General features: G+C 42.7%; 1 protein-coding gene across 2 annotated transcripts in view; it reads left to right on the forward strand.

Annotated features, from left to right (window-relative positions):
- The window catches only part of Slc9a2 (solute carrier family 9 member A2), an 82463-nt gene that overhangs the window by 55314 nt on the left and 2841 nt on the right, over positions 1 to 24308 (forward strand). For both annotated transcript variants that reach the window (NM_001113335.1, NM_012653.2), the window contains 8 exon segments: positions 2331 to 2548; positions 3540 to 3742; positions 14424 to 14513; positions 14994 to 15064; positions 19551 to 19712; positions 21392 to 21488; positions 23429 to 23560; positions 24107 to 24197. In NM_001113335.1, coding sequence (NP_001106806.1) covers positions 2331 to 2548; positions 3540 to 3742; positions 14424 to 14513; positions 14994 to 15064; positions 19551 to 19712; positions 21392 to 21488; positions 23429 to 23560; positions 24107 to 24197 — 1064 coding nt within the window.

Raw genomic sequence — 24308 nt, forward strand, 5'->3', positions numbered from 1 at the left:
AATAGCTTGCAGAAGACAAATGGGCATTGCAGGTGAGATTCAATTAGGTTCTTGAGATGGGGAAGCAGCCATAAATAATCCCATGGGCTTGGTATAATCACAAGACCCTTATGAGAGAGAGTTAATCGTCAGAATCAGGTGTATATTGGGGGCAGACTGATGTGACCACAAGCCAAAGACTTTGAGCAGCTTTGAGAAGTTAGAACAGAACAGAGTCTCATTAGAAGCTCCCAGAAGGAACACAGCTCCCATCACCATTGTGGTTTCGGATTTTGATTTCTGCAAGTAAGATCAAATAGACCTTGACGTGTTAATGTCTTACAGTAGACATAGGAGGCAAATGCAGATTGCCTGATTCTTGAGAGTAGAGTGACCAAGGATTGGCAGGAAGTGGGAGCCTTCTTACCCATAAGTCCACTGAGCTTACTGAGGACTCCCAGGAGTGAGGGTCTGGTCTACAACAGCACTGACTTCCTGGATGAGCATTTGGGCACCACCATTTACTAGCTGTGAAATCTTGAGTCCATCTTTGTTCTCCCACTTCCAAAAGGCGTGGGTGATGATAGATCTTGCCTCATAAATATGTTATGAGGATTAGCTGACACAACCCACACAGAGGGTTTACTCAGTCCCTGGCTCCAAGGAAAGGTTCTTCAAGCACAAAACTGTATTGTATCAGCCCTCAGCTATGCAGAGGCTTGGCCATGTTTGTGGCTGCTCAGTTTTATTAGCTCATTTTAAAGGCCACCCTTTCTTTTGAAAAGGGTATGAATTATACTCTCTTCACCCATATAAATCTAAAAGAAACACTTTCTTGTTTTAGTGATGGTAGCATTGTGTCTAAATGCAAGGTCCTTACAAAGGTGGAGCATTGGTTTTCATATAAAAACAATGTAAAAATGTTCATGTAAGGAACAGGTATGTTTGCTGCAAGAACACAGGCTCGTGCCTCTCTGCTGGCTCTGGTCTCAGAGCATCTCAGGTTTGCATTGTTCAACTGTCCCATGTCATAGGAGGAAGCTTTCCTTACAAACAAATGTCTTGGGTTAGGGAGGCCACCGCACAGACAGAAATCAGTGCAGGCAGCTTTGGTGGGGCTCTGCGGTTGAACCAGATACACTGTGCCTGACAGTTGCCTTACGACTCAGTTACACTCAGTGGAAGCCGGGGCAGTTCACCAGAATCCCATCTCTGTTTCCCCTTCAGCTCATTATGCTAATGAAGTCCTTTGGCACTAAACAGTGACCATACCTCTTCATACAGGACTTTGCTGCTGTCACATGCGTAACAGAACAACTCCATCTTTGGCTTGAATTTGAGTTGGTTAGGGGGTGATATCCTGGGGAGATAGAACCTTGTGTGCCCGCAAAGCAGATGATATTCAAGACCGTGGTATGCTTTGTAGGTGACCGGCAGTCGAGGCATGAGGTGTGGGCCAGATGTGCAAGGTAGAGTGAGGGAAGGATAGGAAATGTGTGGTCCAGTGAGGGAGATGCACAAGGAATGTGAGTGCCCACCTTGCTAGCATGTGTCTGATCTGATCTTTCTCTGAGGCATGCTTAGACGCTGTGTCAGAACTGCTACCCTAAGAGTGGTAGCAAGGAGCACAGTGGCCCCATCGTTGTTAAGTAAATGCTAGAAAAAAGAAACAAAAACTTTACTTAGGGATTCTTGGGGCCTACTTTGGATTTCATAGAAACAGACCCAGTTGACTCGTTGAGATGACGTTCAGAATGCAGGCATTATGGTATGTGGATGGCTAAGTGGGTCTAAGGCATGTTCACAAGGAAGAATTGAACATAGATGACACCCAGTTATATGGAGAGGTATTCAGTGAGGGAGAGTGGCAGTGGAGGATCCCACTGCAACTGGAGAGAGTGTAGGGTTTTATTTTCTAGTCAAGGTTTTTAGATAAATGAAAATAAAATATGTACGGGTGGAGAGTTGCTTTTGTGGGATGATAGTGGGTTTCAAATTATTTTGGACTTTTACAATTGGGATGTTCAAAAGAGGGTTGATGGTGATGGTGAACATTGGTTGTTAAAAGAATGTGGGTATAGAATAAGCAGGCTGAAGGGACTAGAAAGCCAGAGTAGGGTGCTTTACACCACGAGTATTAAAGAAGACCTTCAGAGAGTATGACAGTTTTAGGCTCACATGCAAATCCTGTTCATTTACAAAATCCACAGGCCATGAGCAGAAGGTAAAGGCCTTATTTAGGGGTCCGCACAAGCATGGAGCAGTGCTATCATTTGGGGTTTAGGAGTCAACTCTGGCAATCTGACTGCAGTAGAGGTGACGTTTAAATCGAAGTCACGTCTCCCCTCTAGGATCACAGCCTGTGCCATGACGATGAACAAGTATGTGGAAGAGAACGTGTCCCAGAAGTCCTACACGACCATCAAGTACTTCATGAAGATGCTGAGCAGCGTGAGTGAGACCCTCATCTTCATCTTCATGGGCGTGTCCACCGTTGGGAAGAACCATGAGTGGAACTGGGCTTTCGTCTGCTTCACCCTGGCCTTCTGCCTGATCTGGCGAGCACTGGGTAATGAACAGTCATCTGCTCCGTGAACAGTTGGGAGAGCTCGCTCTGCTTCTGTTACCTATTTATTTTCATTTCTTCCTCTTCCCTTTCCCCTTCCCCTTCTTCCTCTTCTTCCTCCTCCTCCTCTTCCTCTTCTTCCTCCTCCTCCTCTTCCTCCTCTTCCTCCTCCTCCTCTTCCTCCTCTTCCTCCTCCTCCTCTTCCTCCTCTTCCTCCTCTTCCTCCTCTTCCTCCTCTTCCTCCTCTTCCTCCTCCTTCCTCTTCTCCTTCCCCTTCTTCTTTTTCTTCTTCCCGTTCTTCTCTTCCTCTTCCTCTTCTTCTTCCCCTCCTTCCCCTTCTTCTTCTCCTTCTCCTCCTCCTTCTCCTCCTTCTTCTTTGTCTCTTCTTCATCTTCCTTTTCTTTCTCTTCCTCCCTCTACTCTTCTTCCCCCTCCTCTTCCTCCTTATTCTCCTCCCCCAATTTTCCTCCCGCTCCTGTCCACTCCTTCTCTTCATTCCCCTCCCCTTCTTCTCTTCCTCACCCTCCTCTCCTCTTCCTCCTCATTCTCCTTTTCTTCCTCTTCCCCTTCCCTCTCCCCCCTCTTCTTTCCCCTCCCCATTCTCTTCCTCCTCCTTCCTTATCTACTCCCTGCTCTCTTCTTCGCCCTTCCCCATTCTTTTCCCACTGACTTCTTTTTCCCCTAACCTCGTTCTGTTTTCAACCCCCCTTATTTATCTCTTCCCCTTTTCTTTGTGCTTATTTTTCTTTTCTAAGCTTTCATTATAAATAAAATTAGCCCCTCTTTTTGTCTCTAGTCATGATAGGTGGAAATATGTTATCCTGACAAAATAAGAAAAAGAACCCAAGAGTCCCCAGTATTTGCAGTTCAGGGGGCAGGGCCGGGGGTGGGTGGGCCTATCAGGTCTTTCCTTAACACTTTCCACAGTCACAGAGACTTGGAATTCCCAGTCCGTATTCACAAAGTCCACCTCTGGGTCTCTCTTTGTCCATAGGTGTCTTTGTCCTGACTCAGGTGATTAATTGGTTCCGGACCATCCCACTGACCTTCAAGGACCAGTTCATCATTGCCTATGGAGGGCTCCGCGGGGCCATCTGCTTTGCACTGGTGTTCCTCCTCCCTGCTACTGTGTTTCCCCGAAAGAAGCTGTTCATCACAGCTGCCATCGTCGTTATATTCTTCACTGTCTTCATCCTGGTGAGTGTAGCTTTCTTCTGGAAAAGTCTCTCCCTTCCACAGGAGACTCGCAAGTTCCGGTTACCCGGATGAACACTGTGGGCAGATGCAAATGTGAAGCTGCGTAAGCGCGTTGAAGCTTTCAGAGCCATGCGAACAGGAAACACGATACTTCCTGTCAGGGTTCATGTGCTGGATTGTGTGGGATATTACAAGAGTCCAATTTGGTCACTTGGCCCCATAGAGGGAATGGTTATTTAAGGAAAGTCAGCTCAGGGACTTTTACTACTGGAAACTGACAAACTGCACACTCTAATCCTTGTTCTCCGACCTAGTAAATGTACTTGCTAAGTACTGGTTGTGAGCCATGACCTTCCAACAGCTTCTTGACAGAAGCTGTCGGCTCACAGTACTTTCCCTGGAGCAGGGAAATGGTGAGTCCAGCATGTTGTGGGGAAGCAGTAAGCAACTTGGTCAATAGGCCAGCTCTCAGATTATAATTTGCACATATTCATTCAGATTTGTCTCACGTTCTGTGACAGGCACGTGCTTTCAGAATTTAGGATTCTTCTTGAGCAAATGTTCTTGTCCTTGCAGAACTTTCATTCTTTTCAGAAGTTAGGGGAGAAACCTGATAGCAATATATGGAATAGACTTAAAGAGGGGAGATACTATACAATAAGTGAGAGAGGTATCAGGAATGGAGAGGGCACCATACACACAGGGTAGGTTACAACTCTAAACTGATATTCACAGAAGGGAAAGGTGAGGATTATGACATTTGCCTGTAGAAGGCAGAGACATTATCCAAGCTGAGGAACATCGAAGGCACATGTGTTCAGGGATATCTTGTTTCCCAAGCAGAATGTTCTTGGCTTGAGTTTAGGGTGGGCTAGAGTAACATAGAGAACATAGTGGAAGCTTATATAATTTGGGGGTGCTGTGAAGAGCTTTGCTCTTCTCCAAGGGAAGGGGACACAAAGTAGAGACAAGGAAGACTGCATATAAACCCTGATGGTAGCCTGCAAAGGGGTTAATTCCCAAGGTACATTCTGAATGCAGAGCCTACAGGATCTCTCTAGATGTGACACCTGTGTGTGGGGGAGGAAGGGGAGGAGGCCTTGCTTATTCTCAAGACTGATGACTGAGTGAGGAGAAGAACAGATTTGCCCCAAAGTGGGAAGGGGAGGTCTGTAATGGGAGGTCTGTGACAGAAGGACACCAGAAGTGGGGGATTATCAGTTCAATTGCAAGTTTGTTGGACTCAGGGCATCCATGAGATTTATAAGTTCAGACTGATGGAGCAGGTATTGGGAACTCAGGTTCAGTAAAGAGGGCAGTCTTCCTTCGGTGATGATATTTGAAGCCATGAAATGGAAGAGATTATCCAGAAAGTGAAGTTTTAAAGTGAGGAAAGAGAGAACACCAAGTCTTGAGACTTCCTGACCTTAAGGCCTTGGCAGAGAAGAAAGCAGTCATCGAAACTATTTTGAGAAGGTTTCCATCGTATGTATGCATCTGCACATGCTTCCTAGATGCCTTACCCAGAGCATCACCTGCAGTATTAGTTCCTGCAACTCTCAAAACTATTCTTGCCACACAACTCCAAGAGCTCATTACCCCTGGTTGTTGGATAAAGGAAGTCAGGCTCAGAAACTGAAGTTAACTGGTTTTGTAAAGCTGATCAGCACCAGGTAGGTCTTTACCATGAACTGAGACTGCACAAAAAAGGCCAGGTGTGCAGAGTCCTCAGCATTTCAGTGCAAACAGATTCTTATAGCCCATTCCCTACAAGGCAGCTCAGCTCTGCTTGTGCTCAGGCCTCCCAGAATGAGGACAGTGAACTCTGTGGAGTCCTGGCCATGGATGCTCAGGAGACCCCGTTAGGTTGAGATGACACTTTCCATTACAGTCTTTGTCATCCACACCTTTATAGGTCCCTTCAGGGGCTACCGCAAGGTGGTGAGCATGTCAGGGGTCAGGTTGGAGCCTTCCTATGGGTGTCATCTCATTTTGTCCTCAAACAAATCCTCTGACATGAAGACCAGCATCACCTCCCGGGAGCAAACTCATTCTCAGAGAAGAAAATGGTCCCAGGGTGAAGTTCTGAGCCCGAGCCTGACTTTAGCCTCAAACATACCAAGCTCTTTCTTCTCAGTACCCCTAATGCACTGAAAGAGGCTCGTATTCACTGAGTTATGGATATATGCAATCGGTGGTGGGAATATGTACAGAGAAAGACATCAGAAATTCCACTGCTGTGTTAACATCACTGGCATGTGTGCACAAAGCCACTTATACACCCTCAGGCAACATGATATGCAGAACAACACCAACCATGGACTTTCATGTCCTATGTGCCTTGGCATTAACAGTGACCCTACAGGAAACATGTAAGATTTAAGACACAGTGTACAGGTAATATTGTCCACAGAATCTATGGTTAGCAAGCTCTGTGTGGAAGTGATTATGAATGTAAGAGATGAAGGATGGTTGATGAGTCTACACCATGAAGGATGGGACACCAGCTAGCACCTGGGCAAAGACCACTCCAGGTGGAAGGAGGAGCTCACACAAAGGTGCTGAGGCAGGAAATGTAGAGAACAGCATCATCAATGACCCACACGACCACACTGAAGCAGCCAGGTGGAGGCAAAGGTTGCTGAGCACTCAGAACGCTCGGGTAGCGTACGCCTTTAACTGACAGATATTAAGAAGTGCTTGTAGCAAGGGATTCTTTTGACAGGCACCCCTTGCTCTTTGATGGGAGAGTGAAATAAGGGAGATGGCAGTAGGAACAGGGAGACTGCTTTGCCTGCTTGTGCAGGAGGGTGAGGTGTAAGGGTCTCAGCGGAGAAGAAGGGACTCAGTCAACAGGACATAGGAGCCATGCATCAGCTCCTTTGAGTTTGCTGAACATATCAGGCTGGCTAGCCCTCTAGTGAAGGTGCATTTTAGGGGTCAGCGGTTAGACTATGCTAGTGCACACAGGCCAGTCTTTCCTATAAGCTAGAGGATCACTTGATCAAACTCATTCTGATAGCCATACAGAAGGAGTGGCCACTGTCCTCCACATTATACTAATGCTCCTTTTCCTTCCATACAGAAGGAGTGGCCACTGGCCTCCACATTATACTAATGCTCCTTTTCCTTCCATACAGAAGGAGTGGCCACTGGCCTCCACATTATACTAATGCTCCTTTTCCTTCCATACAGAAGGAGTGGCCACTGGCCTCCACATTATACTAATGCTCCTTTTCCTTCCATACAGAAGGAGTGGCCACTGGCCTCCACATTATACTAATGCTCCTTTTCCTTCCATACAGAAGGAGTGGCCACTGGCCTCCACATTATACTAATGCTCCTTTTCCTTCCATACAGAAGGAGTGGCCACTGTCCTCCACGTTATACTAATGCTCCTTTTCCTTCCATACAGAAGGAGTGGCCACTGGCCTCCACATTATACTAATGCTCCTTTTCCTTCCATACAGAAGGAGTGGCCACTGTCCTCCACGTTATACTAATGCTCCTTTTCCTTCCATACAGAAGGAGTGGCCACTGTCCTCCACATTATACTAATGCTCCTTTTCCTTCCAGGGTGTCCATACCCGTTGACTGTGACCACATCGCTCCTTCCTTCATTTTTCTCACCACTGTTTGTCTAGACAACACAAGTCATACATGCCCACTCATGCAACACATATGTCCATGAATGCACACACACACAAATTTACACTGACACATCCTTCAAAAAAAATGGATCCCTGAAATAAATCTTAATGAATTCTGAATAATGGAAAGAATAGCTAGTCACAAATCCATGCAGGCACATCCATATTTGTGCCTTTCAAGTAAGACACCTGTTTTCTCTCAAAGGACAGCTTTTAGGTTGTTGGACCTATTCTCACAATTTAAAAATGATTTATTTGCATATGGGTGTTTTTATGTGTGTACGTTTTTTTGTGCTACACGCACGGCTGGTACTCTCATGGACCAGAAGATGGCATGAGGTACGCTTGAAATGGAGTTATGAACTTTTGTGGGCTGCCATGTGGGTGCTGGGAATAAAACCCGGGTCCTCTGTGAGAGCAGCCTGTGCCCTTAGCGAACAAACTGTCTCTCCAACAGTTCCCATTATGAAATTTTAAGATCTATTTCCCTCTCCTTACATCCAAATTTCTTGAAGGATAAATTCCTCGAGCCTGATACATCATATGGTTGTCTTTGAAAATAGGCTATGTGTGACATGATTTATTATTTATTGTAACTCGTCATGATAATTTAAACATTGCTTAAATCATGCTGCAAATTTGAGTAACACATGGCACTACCATTGAATGCAGCATTACTTACAGATCTACAAATGAGCAGTCTCAATGTCTAGACATCTGAGTTTATTTTCTTTCCAACAAAGTAATATTACAACCAATAATATTATTTATATACTATATGGTCAACAGGTCGTGTTCTAAAATTGTAATAGAAGCTGGGGTCTGTGAGGTGCACAGCACAAAACGAGACTTTAATAGGGCCAATCTGGTTTGTTCTTTTGACCTTGTTCCATGTATGTTCTATTGGCCACAGTTTACCTAGCTGTAGGAGGTAGATTGTGGGACATTTCTTTCAGGTATTGTACGGGAATATGTATAAAGAGTGCAATACCTGACATAGAGTTTTGATCTCATGATTCCATGTAAAATATTAGACTAAAAATAACAGAAGAGAAATGATCATGTCATTTAGTATACTTTGATTTGGGCTGAAAGGTAGAGCACAGTAGTTCTTAGTTATCCCTATAGTCATGCAGAAGATCCTATAAATCTGTCCAGAAACTACCTGTAAATGAATGAACTAAATGTAAAAACAACCCATCAGCTCTCTGTCGCCATGTCCTTGTGTAGATGGTGAGGCAAGCAGGTGGGTACCAACACCAGTCTGATGGTTCAAAGACAGAAGACTTTATTATTCATGGCAGGAGTAATAGCCAGAATATTGTGTCAATTTCCCTTAGCCCTTGGTTCCATGGAAGTGGCGCAAAGGGCTCATGAATGACAGATGCCTGTGTAATGGCCTGCTTTACAGGAGGGGTATGGGGCTTAGGAATTTATCACTGTCTGTGAAGGTTATGTTATTGTATTTCTCAAGACTGTTCTTTGCTCACACCCTCAGGAATGCCCCAGGTAAAAGACTCTTTGTACATGCAGGAGCTTGGGGATGCTTAGGGCCCATGTGCCCTTAGTGATAAGCATTTGATGGTGTTGCCTGACAAACTGAAATGATGGTGCTCGATACCCAATAGACTTGGTGAGGCCCCTACCATGTGCTTTCTTTTGTTAAATAAAATATTATATTTGATTAATGTAACATTGCCAACTGGGTAGGATTCCACAGAGATCATGATATTTAATAGAGTCTTAGATCAAAAGAATAGAAATATCCATTATTAAAAGAAAGAAAATTGTGTGGAAATGATTTAGAACATGAAGAGAACAGTGAAAGTTATTACCCAGTGTTTTTAACTGAGCAATCAGAGTTAATTTAGTGATGGACAACTAGGGAATTATTGGATCTGTGTAAGTGTGTGTGTGTGTGTGGGGGGTAATTTCTCTATAGCTATGTAGGGTTTGGTGATCTGGAGTTCATGATAGAGGCCTGAGAGATGGGTGACCCCAACTGTAGAGTCACTTGAATCACTTGAAATAGACAGCTTTTAAAGAACGAGATGGGAAGAAATTATTCTAATGAGGAAAGAAGAAGAAGAAGAAGAAGAAGAAGAAGAAGAAGAAGAAGAAGAAGAAGAAGAAGAAGAAGAAGAAGAAGAAGAAGAAGAAGAAAAAGGAGGAGGAGGAGGGTGAGGAGGAGGAGGAGGAGGGGGAGGAGGAGGAGGAGGAGGAGAAGAAGAAGAAGGAGAAGAAGAGGAGGAGGAGGATGAGGAGGAGGAGGAGGGGGAGGAGGAGGAGGAGGAAAAAGTGGAAGAAGAGAGGAAGGAAGATGAGAAGAAGAGAAGGAGTAGGAGGAGGAAGAAGAGGATGAGGAGAAGGAGGAGGAGAAGGAGGAGGAGAAGGAGGAGGATGTTCTTAGGGAAGAGCCTAGACACACAGCATTAACTGATAAATTGTTGAAGAAGCTGGAGAGTAAACACAGTGGTTGGTGATGAAAGAAGCATGGATGAGGAGAGGCAGAAGCCAAGGGAGAGAGAGAGTTTGCAGAGAATAGTCCATGACCTTAGAAAAAAGCGAAAGCATCCCGAGTGACAAGTGCCCAATTTCACAGGAGCTCTATGATGAGGGTGACTGTGACCAACCAAATCCAAAAGAGATACACTAGGGGTGAATGATCTGCCAAGACAAAGATTATAGGCAAGGGACACTTGACAAATATGGCTTTAGTTTCAATCTTTGTAAGAGGAGATCTTCAGTCACACATTTGATTGTAGAAAGTGTTTCTTTCAGTGTGCTTACAGAATCCAAAGATGGACTTCTGGTATACCCCTCTATCACTCAAAGTGCCTTATTCACTTGAACTTGAAACAGGTTCTCATCTCTTACTGAACCTGGAACTCCTCGTGTTACAGATTCCAGGTTTACTTGGGGGTAAGCTGGAGGCCAGGCATGTCCAGCAATCTTTCTGTCTCACCTCCCTCAAGCACAGCACTATTACTGATACATGTGGCCATGCCTGACTGAATTCAGGATCTGTGTAGCAAGAATTCTTACGCATTGAGCCATCTCCCCAGACAAACAGTGATAGTTTTAATATATACATTTCTTGCAAGTTTTCTAGGAAAATCCTTGCTAACTCAGCAAGGAAATAGTAGAAGCCCCTGTTTGTCAATATTAATTCCACAAATAAGAACTCATTTTTCCCCCGTGAATGGACCAAAATAATGCTTATCTTAACCAAATAACAAGTTAGGTTTTCCTCCTCTTTTCTCTCATTGGTGGAAAAGAGGAGGTGTGAGGCAGAGACAGAACAAGGTAGAAATCTTGCTAGCAGTAATTCTCCATGCTTGCTGTTATATGACTCTGAGGAGGACCCCAATTTGTGGTGCTATATTTGTTGTGCCAAACTTGAATGACAGGTGAGAATTTATTTGCAATTTGCATTTTTTTCATATTCGATTGCAAAAATCTGGATTACATTTTAAATGTTTTATCCTTCATGGATAGTGACAAGTTATCATATTCTTAGAAGTCCTATTTAATGGCTTCCTGTGTAACCCAAATTAGAAATTTCCCAAAGGGATAAAATAGGTGTCCCATTGGAGGTATCATCTCTCTGTCCTTCCAAACCAGAGGCCTTGCCTCACCTAGTAAAATATCCTGATTGGTCAGGCAAAGCACGCACACAAGCCACATGCTCTACTTCCAAATAGATGCCCCAGAGAGGAAGAAGAGAGAGAGGGAGAGGGACAGATTAGTGTCTCATAAATGGTTTCTATTTGGTATGATATGACAACTGAAAGTAGTACACAGAGATGAATGTATACTGAAAGGAATGTAATTTTAATTAGATTCACAATCTTTCAGTTGCTGTAAACTTAATGTGTTATACTTATACCAACTTGAATTGATCTGGGGGGGGGGGGTCTCCACATTTGCTTCCTGGATTTGATCAGTTCACTGACTTTCAGTCTGTCTGGCCAGTAGGAATCAACATCAGAATTGGAGATACCCATTCTTACTTTCATATTCTATGGTTCCAAATGCAGGATATTCCCTTTAACTTACTGAATATATGCTGAAAGGGGAAGGAGTGTGTGTAACAGCAATTCACCTCTTCAGAATATTTTAGACGTTTTCAAGGTTAAGAATTACACTGGCTCTCTTGTTTTCATCTTGAGCTGCTAGTGTTCAGCCTGTAGATGGATGGGATTTGAAACTCAGTGAGGTCACCAACTCTGAAAAATCACAATTTCGTTCATTTGATTTTCATACATTAAAAATTCTAGAATGTGTTGATTGGGAAACTGTTATTAGCCCCCGTGTTATTTCCAAGTGACAGACTGAAACAAAAATATAACACGAGATGTCTCATACCAAATTTAGTTAAAATTGGTTTTCACTTAAGAAAGTAAAAAAAATTAAAAAATGAAATTTATGCTAGGAAAATGATCCTACTAGATTGATGGCACAAAACTTTGAAAAGGGGTGTGTGCATGTAGAGGTTTTATGTAATCAAAAATTATTTTTAATTAATACATTTATTTATATACTTTACATCCTTATTTCAGCTTCCCCCCACATCTCCTTCCAGCTATCCCCTTCTTCCTCTTCCCCTATCCATTCCAACTTCCTTTCTCTTCAGAAAAGGGGAGGCTTCTCATGAATATCAACCAGCTTTGGCAGGTCAAGTTGCAGTAAGACTAGGAGCATCTTCTACTGACGCTAGACAAGACAGCCCAGTTAGGGGGGAAAAAGAAGGCAGGCAACAGAATCAGAGACAGACCCTGCTCCTGCTGTTAGGAGTCCCACATGAAGACCAAGCTCTACAACTGTTACATATATTTAGAGGACCTAGGTCAGTCCCATGCATGCTCTTTTGTTGTTGGTTTAGTATCTGTGAGCTCCTATGTGCTCAAGTTAGTTGATGCTGTGGGTTTTCTAGTGGTGTCCTTGACCCCTCTGGCTCCTACAATCCTTCCCCCCCTCTTCCACAGGATTCCCCCAAGCTCCGTCTAATGTTTGGCTCTGGGTCTCTGCATCTGTTTCCATCAGTTGCTGGGTGAAGCCTCTCAGATGACATTTATGCTTGACTCCTATCTGCAAGCATAGTAGAGTATTATTTACAGTGTCAGAGGTAGACTCCCTCTTGCGACATGGGTCTCAAGCTGGACCAGCCCCTCAATTTCTGTTGAAACCATTTGGAAAGGCTAAAAGGCAAACTAAGAGTGAAAGCTCACAATGGCAATTTTACCAATTGAGAGGTAAGTGAGGCAGGAGGATTGATAACAATGTCAAGGCTAGCCTGGGTTACATAGTGAGTTCTAAGCAAGCATGGGCTTGTGTCAACTCAACATCTAAATACAGATGGAAAGGTGAAATGGAAATCAAATAGCATACAATATACTTAACCATAATCCCTCCTCTCATCAAGGAAACAGTCCATCTCATACATGCAACTTTCATATTATGTACTCCTAATGTACTCCAGAGCCTGGTGCTGTTCTCCCATACTACCTCTCCTGCCTCTTTTGGTACCAATATCACACCTTATGTGTGTCATAGCTGGTAGATTGTGTTGTATCAGCAAATTCGCCTTTATTTTCCTTTTTTTAAAAAAAATTCAGGTCACCTTTTCTGTTGTAGGTTAATTAAAGATTGTCCAAGTTCTGCTTCACATCTGAACATTACATTATCATGTTGTGCTGTGTGTAGGCATTAGTTAAGAAAAAAATGTCATTATAATCTACTTATCCTATTTAAAACTTTAAGTATATTTTTGAATTTCAAACCTTTCTAATATCCTTCAGTTAAATTTTACCATTCTCCATGTAAGGGTTTATGCAATTCTCATAAGGCCTCATATATATGAATATAAAAACATAGAATGTATCTAATATGAATTTAATATATACATAGTTTCTCCCAGTGTAGGTGTCATGTTATACAGTAGTATATATTAGTTACACAAGCATGCCCTCTAGCCACAATATGAAGTAATACATAAGAAAATAAACATTGCTACTGTGTGATTATTACTGAGACTCTTTAAGGGGTGGATTGTGGGTGTTGATTTTATACTAGTCACTATGTTGCTGTTTCCATAGAGAAGGAATGTCTTAAGTTTTAGGACAAAGACACAAACTGTCCATTAGCATGGAATTCTTGCCACATTGTTGTCAGCACGTCCTGCCTTTTCTCTCAGCTCTGGTTGTAGGGCAACCTGTGAATCTGTGCCAAACAGAACTGAGTGCCTTCTGCTCTCTGTGCCTCGAGTGGAAATACTTTTAATGTTTCATTACTGAGTGAGGTGTTGATTGTGGAATTTAACGGAGATCTCTGTTCAGAGTATGGAGTTTCCTTTATTCCCCTACTTTTCTCAGGAGCTTGGAATTTTCTCTGGTTAACCCCTGAGTATTCCAATCTTGCCCTTGCAATGTTTCCCGATGCTCCTCGGGGGCTCTCCTGAAGTCTCTGTCAGGAGGTGAAGCCAGCACCTTTCAGGATTCTTGCTGAGCACTTCCTGGGTTTGAAGCTTCCTTGGCTCTCCATGTGACTGTCACTCCTTTGGTGTACCTCCTCTGTAACTGTGTTGGGATAGAGATGACCTTCTTCTAGATGTGCTTCCAGAGCCTTGGTTCTTTGCTGTCCATCATTATATTCTCATACCCAAGCCCCATGACAGGCACGCAGAAGCAGCTTAGTGAAAATTGTCTCTGTAGAATGAACAAATGGGAAAAAAATCACTGGAGAGTGTTCCTCTGGGCAACACAGCAAGTAACAAATACCTCTGAACTTCATTATTTCTTATAGTTATTTTCCAATAATTTCCATTTTTGGCTTCTGTTTTATGTTGAAAATGGTCTCATGAGAATCAGACATCTGAGGAAAACAAAGAACAACAAAAATTTTGCATTTACTGTCTGTATCCTTAGCAACAGTCTAGCTTTCGTTGGTGGTCAGCAATTCTTAGGAGATGGTAATGATGGCGCAAGCTTTTTCTTATGAGAAAATCTATTTATGTACATATTTTCACGCAGGGAATAACCATCCGGCCACTGGTGGAATTTCTTGATGTTAAGAGATCCAATAAGAAGCAGCAAGCTGTCAGTGAAGAGATCCACTGTCGGGTAGGTGCTGACTGGTGAAGAGCTTAATAAAGAAAATGTGTGGTACTGAGAGAAACAGCATTGCACTACTGTGCACTGCTGGAAAGGGACGGGAAGAGTAGACGGCTCAAGCGGATGGGGGATGTGTGCCTTGAGAAGGTCTGTGATGGAGGCGGACACACAATAATAACCCCATAGTATCCAATCCGAGGCAGCTAAAGTCCTGAGGGAGCTAAAGTCCCGAGCCAGCAGAAGGAAACAAAAGCCTTGAACCTGGAAATGTTTCTATCAGCTATTTCTTGTCATTTTGAAAATTATGATCAAACTTAGGATGATCAAAATGGTAAAAATACTGCCTCAGGACTTGAAGATAAATGGTTGACTGACTGCTTCCAGCAAAACCAACTGAGTGTCCCTGGAGTTAGGCATGATGCCAGTGGAGTGGAAAGGACCACTTATAAGAAAAAGGCAATGATTAGCCCATCTCTCCTTCTGTTTTAGTTTTTTGATCATGTGAAGACTGGGATTGAAGATGTTTGTGGACACTGGGGTCACAACTTCTGGAGAGACAAGTAAGAGGCCAAACAACATTCTTATCAAAATGGTTCTGAATCATCATTGAAAACAAAATAGCTGGGTCACTATTGGAAACAAAATATACCTAGTTGTATGTTGCAGTAAAATTTAAAAAAAAAAGGTTTCTTTTATCCTGCACTAGGTCTGGCACCATAAAGCCTCACGGTATCTGTGGGATATTTTCATCTCACTCAACATAGCATCTCGCCCACCTAGCTACATCCCATATCACACTGCCTATGGCTACTTTCTGAGCCTGGCCACAATCTCTCTACCCATCTAGTTCCCAAGGCAGGTTGCCACCATACCAGACATACACATCCCAATTCCATGGTGGCCCAATCCGTCCACCCACCACACACTCTCTTGAACTCAATTAAATCGCCACATGAAAAAACACACAACCCAATAACCTCTGATCCAATTGATGAGATATAATTTGCTCATCTAGACATACAAAATCCTGTACACATCCATCCCTTAAGAATATTCATAACAACCTGTAAATGTGCAGAGAGGAATCTTAACATCTGCCTCCATGTGCCGTCGGCTGCTTCCCCTCCTCTCCTCTCTCACTCTCGTCTCCTCCCCCTCTCTAAAACTTCTCTCTCACCCATCCTTCCTTCTCGTCCAATGACAGGCCTCGTTCTATCCTATACCTGCCTTCATCTGTATAATGACATTATCCTACATGTATACTGTTTTCCAGGCTGGGAATCCTATGTTGTCCTACTGTGTGTTCTTTTAAGGTTACTCCTACTGTGGACAGGTATAGTGATACAAGCCTGAGATCCCAGAACCCTAGCATCTAAGGCAGGAAGCTCCACATGAGTTTGAGGGCAGGTTAGGCTGCTTAGTGACTATGGCAACAATTACAACATCTTCGCTATAGCAGAAATATAAAATTATTATAAACTAGGCATGACCTTATTTCCCTATATGAATAACATGAAAGAGGAGACCCAGGCTTAGCAGATGAAAATACTACTCCATGTTCCTAGGGTAGAGCCATGAACCAGGAGTGGCCTCCATACTTGCCCCGGATGCAGAATCACTCCTTCAGTGTCACCCATTTCAGAGGCAAGATAGAAGAAAGACCATCTGAAGACAAGATATCTTCTGCCATCACTAACCAGGGTCCTCAGAAATAGTCAAACAGGTTTTCCATGCAGATCTCATGTCTAGGGACCTTTGTGGCCATTCCTCACTGCAGAGGGACCAAGAGCCCCAGTCAATGAGTTAAAAGCATGATTAGGAATAAGAGGTGACATCCTGTTTGGCCTTCTATTGCTGTGATGTAGACCAGGACTCAAAGCAACTTGTAGAGGAAAGGGAATCATTCATCACATAGCTTCAGTGGACCACGAAGGGGAAGTCAAGGCAGGCACGTAAGGCATGAACAGAGACTTTGTAGGAACATTGCTCCCTGGCTTGTTCCTACTCCAACCTGTTTTTCTTTACCACCCAGTACCACATGTCTAGGAGTGACAGTTGTTTGTATTCTACTATATCAATCACTAATCAGGAAAATGTCAGTCTTTGAAGGTCCTTTCTCAATTGATATACCTTCTACATAGATAATGCTAGTTTGTGTCAAACTAACAACAACAACAACAAAAACAGAAAACCTAACCAGCACAAGAAGGGGATAGTAAGACTGAGACCATGAGGGTTTGTAGAGGAACCCAGTTGAAAGAAATCCATGTGTTCCTTGAGGTCCACAGATGTCTTGCAAGCAGACCTTTCAAGGAAGTCATAGCTGGCTATGACCATAAACAAAAGGAGCGCTGACATGTCTAGCTTGTGTCTGGAAGCAAATGTTGCTTTTCCACGATGGTGATCACCAGCAACAAATAGTCTTAATTAATCCACAGTATTTTCACAATCCCACATTCAATTCCCAAACAAACTCCAAAACAGTTTCTCAATTGTCGTGTCTACTGCACAATCTTCAGGAAAGTGGATATGGGACACTGGGTGCTGACATAAACTGTTGTCATAGAATATCAATTATGAATATCCTCTTGGATGTGTACAGAGCTGTTGACACCACCAAAAGGAGCATACAAAAAGAATATCCTTTCCTTATTCCAAAGCCCTGGTGTTACAGAACCTGATTGGCTCTGGAAGAGAATTCTTGAGGCGCTTGATTTGATCAGCTGAGAACAGAATGAAAGGTGACACGGTGGTGACATTGCTGAGGCCCAGCAACCGGGAGTCTGGTGATGTGAAAGGCAACACCCGTGCGGAGCTTGGCAGAAGGGGAGTGGGAGAGGGCAATAAGAAAACAGGCACTCCCCGTTCAGGACAGACCAGCTGCCCCTCCCATTCCTGTCACTCTCCCTTTATTTTACCCCCAGTAAAAATCTCAAGCAACAATAGTCATATGAGAAACCGTAGAGGCCTTCTATTACTGAGGAGAATCCTGGCATTGTAAGCCTGGCACAAAATTCAAAATAAACATCGGAAAGAGTAGGCCAGCCTTCTGATAGTAGTGGGCTACTAGCACAGTGCTTTCAGGGTGGCTCCTTAATTATTCAGATCCCTCCAGCACTCAGGAAAAAGGAGCAGTGCCAAGAATGTGGGTGAATGTCGGTTTCCCTCATAGCACAGGTGTGCCACCCAGTAAATCTCCTTGGGTTGATAGTGTATCCATGTTATATACCTATTTCTTTCTCAGCAAATATTTATTGCCTATTGTTTTACTTATATACTGGCATGTGTGGTGTTGCGTAACCACATCCACAAAGCCAGCTGATCAAAATAGCAGTCATTTATTATTAACCTGTGTGAGTCTAGAAGCTTCACGTGGGCTGGACTGGACTGGGCTGGGCTCATCTGGGCTGGGTTTGTTCTTGCTCCTGCAGGGTGAAAGGTAGTCAGCTGATCGGGCCAGAGCTTGTCTCATATGGTAGGGGTAAAATAAGGACATTGTTTACATCCTGTTCACCTTGGTTCATAGACATGATGGCGTGCGCCTAAGGTGCTATGGACACGCAGGATCTGGATTCCATGGTGAGCCTCTTTAATCACTGTGTCAGGAGCAGGATAGTCACCAAAACAAGTAACATTATTGTTCACCATGACTATGAAAAGTCAAAAGTCACCTAGACTATGACAGAAAGCTATTGTTGGATGCATGAAGGTCCTGGGACCAACTAATATGTCTATAATACACAAGCTTAAATTGTGCCTGGCTTAGCTCTCTTCATTGGGGATACAGAGGTGGGGAGAATCCTTATAATACTGATTTTACCTTTGACTACAAGGGATGGACTCTAGGATGAATAAGAAAATTTCATACCGTGCCACAAAATGATAGCTGCCAGATAGAAAAATACATCTGGACAGTGAGAGAGGATGCAAAGGAGTGGAGAATAGAACAAGGTAGAAACTGTTACATTTGGAAACATAGCACAGAGAGGTTTGGCTCATGGAGTTTCTTTGACCATAACTACTGCTGAATATTACAGAGAGACACAAGAAAGCATTCTTAGTAGATGGGACAATGACAGTGCAGACCCCCTGAGTACAGATGCCAAGGACCCCACATGGGCAGTACAGCCCTGAGGGCAGTACCATGGTCCACCACGTGAGTATGGCATCATGCCAGTGTTCAGGTGGCATTTCCAGAGACTCTAGTTTCTGTGCTGAGAAATACACTGCAGGGGCAAGGTCACCTAGTAGGTGCCCAAATCTGTATCAACGTCTAGGAGAAAAAAAGAAAAAACAGGATGGCATCTGGGACCATAGTGATGGCACTAGAGGTGCTGAAATGACTATGCTTTTGTATATATTTTGATGGAGGAACTTAAAGTGATCGCTGACCAAGCGGTATGGAATGCTGGTTAGCCAGGGCTGTCATTTTGAAGCTGTACACAGTGGAAGGTTTAAACAACAGAAATGGGCTGTCTTGCTTTTATGAGGAATATAAATTCAAAGACAGGATGTTAACAGGGGCCATTCACCTCTCGGGCTTCAGGGGAAGGAGGTGTTGCTCTTTGCTTGCAGAGGCTGTGCACTCTGATGCTCTTCCCACTCAGGTCTCCTTGAGCATCTGTGTCTAAGGATATCCGTCTTACAAGTGTGGCAGTCACACTGAGGGGACCGCATTCTAATGACATCAAGTCAACTTAGTCATGTTTGCGAAGGCCACATCTCCAAATGGGGTCTCAGCCTGATGCACCAGGAATCAGACATGGGAGCTTCATCCCATATCATGGAACATGGAAGAGACCAATTACACAGGATGTCAAAGAGTTTGGCTGGTGGAGGCTGGGGGAGGGCCAGGGAGGTCCGTTCCTTTCTGAACACTCAGACTTTGAACACTCATTAGTTACATCATGTATGTGTGCATATATATGCACACACAAAAGCATATGTAAAAATACACATATGGTAAGACTAGTTCTTTACTTTGGGGTACTTTTCTTATTCAGTGAGGTCTTCATTAATTTAAACTCTGATTTTACTTATTTGTAGGTTTAAGAAATTTGATGACAAATACCTTCGGAAGCTTCTGATTCGGGAAAACCAACCCAAGTCTAGCATTGTGTCCTTATATAAAAAGCTTGAAATAAAACATGCCATAGAGATGGCAGAGACAGGGATGATAAGCACTGTCCCCTCATTTGCATCTCTCAAGTGAGTACCACATTATAAAGGGAAGTGAATGTAGGAAAGTATGCATTGGATGGTTTCAAGACCTGTAATAGTAATAGTATCAGAGTGATACTATACTATATACATTATAGTATACATATGTTTATACTATATACATGTATATAGTATATATGTACTATATAAAATTTAAATGCTATATAATAACATATTATATTATATACATCGTGTAATATACACAATATTATATACACATATAACATATATGTTATAGTATATGATATATGATTTATGATATATGAAATGTGATATATGCTATGATATATAATGATAATATTTAAAATACAATATGCAGTACATGATAAATGTTATATGATATATTATATATAATATATAGTATATGTATATATAATGTACAATGTATGATATACAATATATAATATATAATATATAATATATACACCATAGTATATACATTAAAGTATATAGCATATATGTATATAGCATATATATTATATACTATAAAACACATGTATATATTATATATGTACTTAATATGTGTATGATATTGTGCATATTATACAATGTGTATCATATATGATGTATTCTATATGTATATGAAATATACATTATAGTATATATGTGTACATAGTATTACATATAATATACTGTATATATTATATATTATAAACCATAGTGGTATAGTATACTTTAACAATAGTATTGTTGATGTAAATCCTAGAGTGATGTTTCAAGATCTCCAGAGTTAGACTCTGGTTAAATACTATAGCTCTGAGTGTTTAGTATGTCTGTCCTGTTTTATGTTACATTATGCTGTATGATACGTGATATTGGGAATGGAAAATCCAAAACTACAGTCATTTAGTTTAGAGTGTCCATGCCTTTGTCAAATTAGTTTTGGGAGGTTCAGTACCAGTTGAAAGTGAGTTAAAAACTCTCTTAGCCTTGTCAAATGGACTGTTCTAAAGGTGTGTTAGGTTTGCTCCTGTGACTGAATGCAGCTGTCTCTTTATTGAGGATCCCCAGCAGTGTACTTAGGCTTGGGAAACACACATGGTTTCTGGATGCAGTGGTTCTCAGCCATGGCTGAATATTGGGGACATCTTGGGAGTATAAGAGACTATAAATGGCCTGGCCGTCACTCTGTAAGAACTCAATCCAGAATTCCTGGCTGGGGTTTAACAAATTAAATTAGACTTCTAATTGGACATGTGCTAATTAAATTTCTATTGGAACTGATGATGCTACATTAGTTTCTGCTGGGAATAATGAATAGATAACACTGGGAGCCATGTTTATTTTAAAAACTAATCACAGGAGAAGCTGGCTGTGGTAACATGTACCTGCAGTCACAGTGTCCTGGGGCCAGGGTCTCAGGAGAGTGAGCTTCTAGGCTAGCCTGGGCTACAACACAAGAGAGACATGGTATAATAGTTGACTCATGTGCAGTTCAACTTACCAGGAATGGTTTTACCACTGAGATGAGTTTTAGCAACCTAATGGTTCTGAAAGCTGAGCACTTAAAAAAAATATTCAGAATATTTGGAAATTATCGAGCAACTCCTAATTGCTCTTTTTAAACAAAAATCTTACTCTGACGTAATGACGTCATAGTACTAAAGTGGGAATTGATAATTCTACTTCCCAAGGTAAAACATGTTTTTCCCCCTAACCATTTACAGCGACTGCCGTGAAGAGAAAATAAGGAAGCTCACGCCAGGAGAAATGGATGAAATTAGAGAGATATTGTCAAGGAATCTCTATCAAATCCGCCAGCGGGTAGGAAAAATTTATGCATCAGAATACTTGATTTTGGCTAAAACATGTTTTCCAGCTGGGCTCGACAAATAGGTTTTTCTCTAGATATCTGTGCTGGTGAGTGTTGCATGGGAGAAATCCATCCTGGACACTCCCTAAGTTCTTCAGGACACCTTTGCTGAAGCATCAAAGGCCCGGGGATACTGATGCTTTGATTTTAGAGATAAAGGTTGTGATGCTGCGCAGGTATGAAAATAATGAGCTGATTGTTTTATATTAAAGTACTTGTGGGTCTCGGGGCATAGCACAGCTCTTCTAGAGGACTTGAGCTGTATTTCTAGCACCCATGCGGGGTGACCCACAATCACATTTAAGTCCGGCTCCAAAGGGATCCAGTGCCTCTTGGGCATCAGCACACATGTACATGTACACCTCCCCCAGACACAGGCACATACAGATAATAAATATTATCTTAAGAAGAAAGTCTTAGAGGGCTGGAGAGATGGCTCAGCAGTTAGGAGCACTGGCTGTTCCTCCAGAGGTCCTGAGTTCAATTCCCAGCAACCACATTGGTGTCTCACAAACACTGTAATGGGATCTGATGCCCTCTTGTGGTGTGTATGCAGACAGCTACTGTGTACACATACAAATAAAACTGCATCTTTAAAAAAAAAAACTTATTGCTTAGACTGTAAATGTATCAACTATTCAAAAAGTGCTAGAACATCTTTCTGTCTTTCAAGCTCCTTTCGGTGTTAGCGCCCTATTCTAATAATATGCAAATGATATGCTAACAATATGCCAATCATCCAGGCTTCTTGCCCTTTGCCATTCATTTAGTCATTTAGCATGCAGCTGTGTTAACTCCTTCGAGCTCCTCACAGTGCTAGGTGTAATTGCCGTCTCCGTTTCACAGAAGAGGAAACTGAGGCATGCTCAGCCTCGCAGAGATCGTCCTCAGAACCTACACACGTAGACTTAGCTGTCACCATGTCGTCCATATTTGCCCCTTTCTCTACGGCTCTTTCAACGGCAGCAGCCTCCTGTTGAAAATGAAACAAAATAGCGTCTGTTGTTTCCAGGATAATTTGGGGCCTCCACTGCCAAGCTCCACTTTATCCAACACCATTCCATCCATCCACCCACTTCAGTCTTCATGGAACAGATTCTGTGCTCAAGGTTTGCCCTGTGCAGGGTGTACTATCTCTCTATACTAGAGCCGTCCCTGCTTCCTGTTCTCTGGCCCATAGCCTCCCAGGTTTAGGTTCTTGCCAAGAACCATACTCTCCCAGCCCTATTCTAGTTCCAGACAGCACATGGAGCTTATACAGTGCATCTGGTTGAGCATTTGACTTTATGGTTTTATTAGACTCCAATGTTCAACTAGACAGTAAACTCCTCGAGGCAGAAGTCGAATCTAAACCTCCTCACCTTTTTATTGGCTCGTGGGACCCAGTGTATTTCAGAACAGAGGTTACTTCCAAGATGTTCGTTCCAGTTCTACCAGGAAATGAACGTAAGCAGTAACCATGCTGTATTCGGCAGGACCTGGAGAGCCTTCATTTAGAGATGAAAGTTGCTGGTGGTGACTGACAGCCCTGAAATTAGTCAGAAGGGTCGGTGCCACCGAGTATCAGCACAACTCACATTTATGACCGCAGTCTCTACTCAGGAGAGGATGCGTTTGAAAACGATTTTTGCTTTGCTGTTAATCGTGGCTGGAACATATGAAGCAGACAAGATGTTTGTGAATTAAATTGCTTTTCTAATGTACAAAGCCCACACCTTTCAGTAAACGAAACTATACTCCCTGACTTATGAAAGAATTAAATTCTTTCAAAATACAAGTGACAACTCTGAGACTCTGGCTTTCGATTTTGGTTTTTGTCCTACTTGACATAAAGTCGAGGAGAACTGATGGATCCTTTGGTAAAATGTCCTGTATGCTTTTGTCATTTCAGACCTTGTCCTACAACAGACACAACCTGACGGCAGACACAAGTGAGAGGCAAGCCAAGGAGATCTTGATTCGCCGACGGCACAGTCTTCGGGAAAGTCTTAGGAAGGACAACAGCTTAAACCGCGAGCGCAGGGTAACGGTTACCCCCAGAGTCACAGGATTTCCAAGGGCAGAGCCCTCAGCTGTCCCTCTCACCAGCTGACAGGAAGAATCTTTGGCAGTGCTGGTTAAATGGCTGCCAAGGACCAATTCCCAGATACGCTAGGACAGAACAAATAATAAAGTCTTTTTACATGTCCTGCTCCTATAGCCCCAACTACTTGAAAAGCTGAATCAGAACTGATTGAGGCCAGCCTAGGCAATATAATGTGAGACATACCTTAAGAAAAATACAGACAAATAATAATCCTGTCCTTTTAGAGTGTTTCTTTTGCTTTTGCTTCATTTACTCAAAATCTTATGCAACCCAGGCTGGCCTTGAACTCCCTATATAGATAGCCAAGGATGCCTTTGAACTCCTGATCCTCCTACCTAAGATGTGCAGGGTCTATAGGCCTGCCTGCACCGCTCCACCCAGTTTTATATTTAAAAAATCTAGTTTTGTCATAAAAATTTAGCTTCCAGCAGACAGTTGCTGGCATTTCCGTCATGTGAATAGCATTTTCTATTTCTTTTACAGGCTTCTACTTCAACCTCCCGATATTTATCCTTACCTAAAAACACAAAGCTTCCCGAGAAGTTGCAGAAGAAGAATAAGGTTTCAAATGCAGGTAATGATTTTGCCCTGAGCAGAAACGCCTCTGGTCTGGTTACAAATGCTTATAAAGTAAAACGTCTAGTTTCCTTCATTAAGGACAAGCCCAATCACTTGTAAACCTTAA

This window comes from Rattus norvegicus, chromosome 9 (assembly GCF_021556685.1).
Source record: "Rattus norvegicus strain SHRSP/BbbUtx chromosome 9, alternate assembly SHRSP_T2T, whole genome shotgun sequence".
Classification (NCBI taxonomy): Eukaryota; Metazoa; Chordata; class Mammalia; order Rodentia; family Muridae; genus Rattus; species Rattus norvegicus.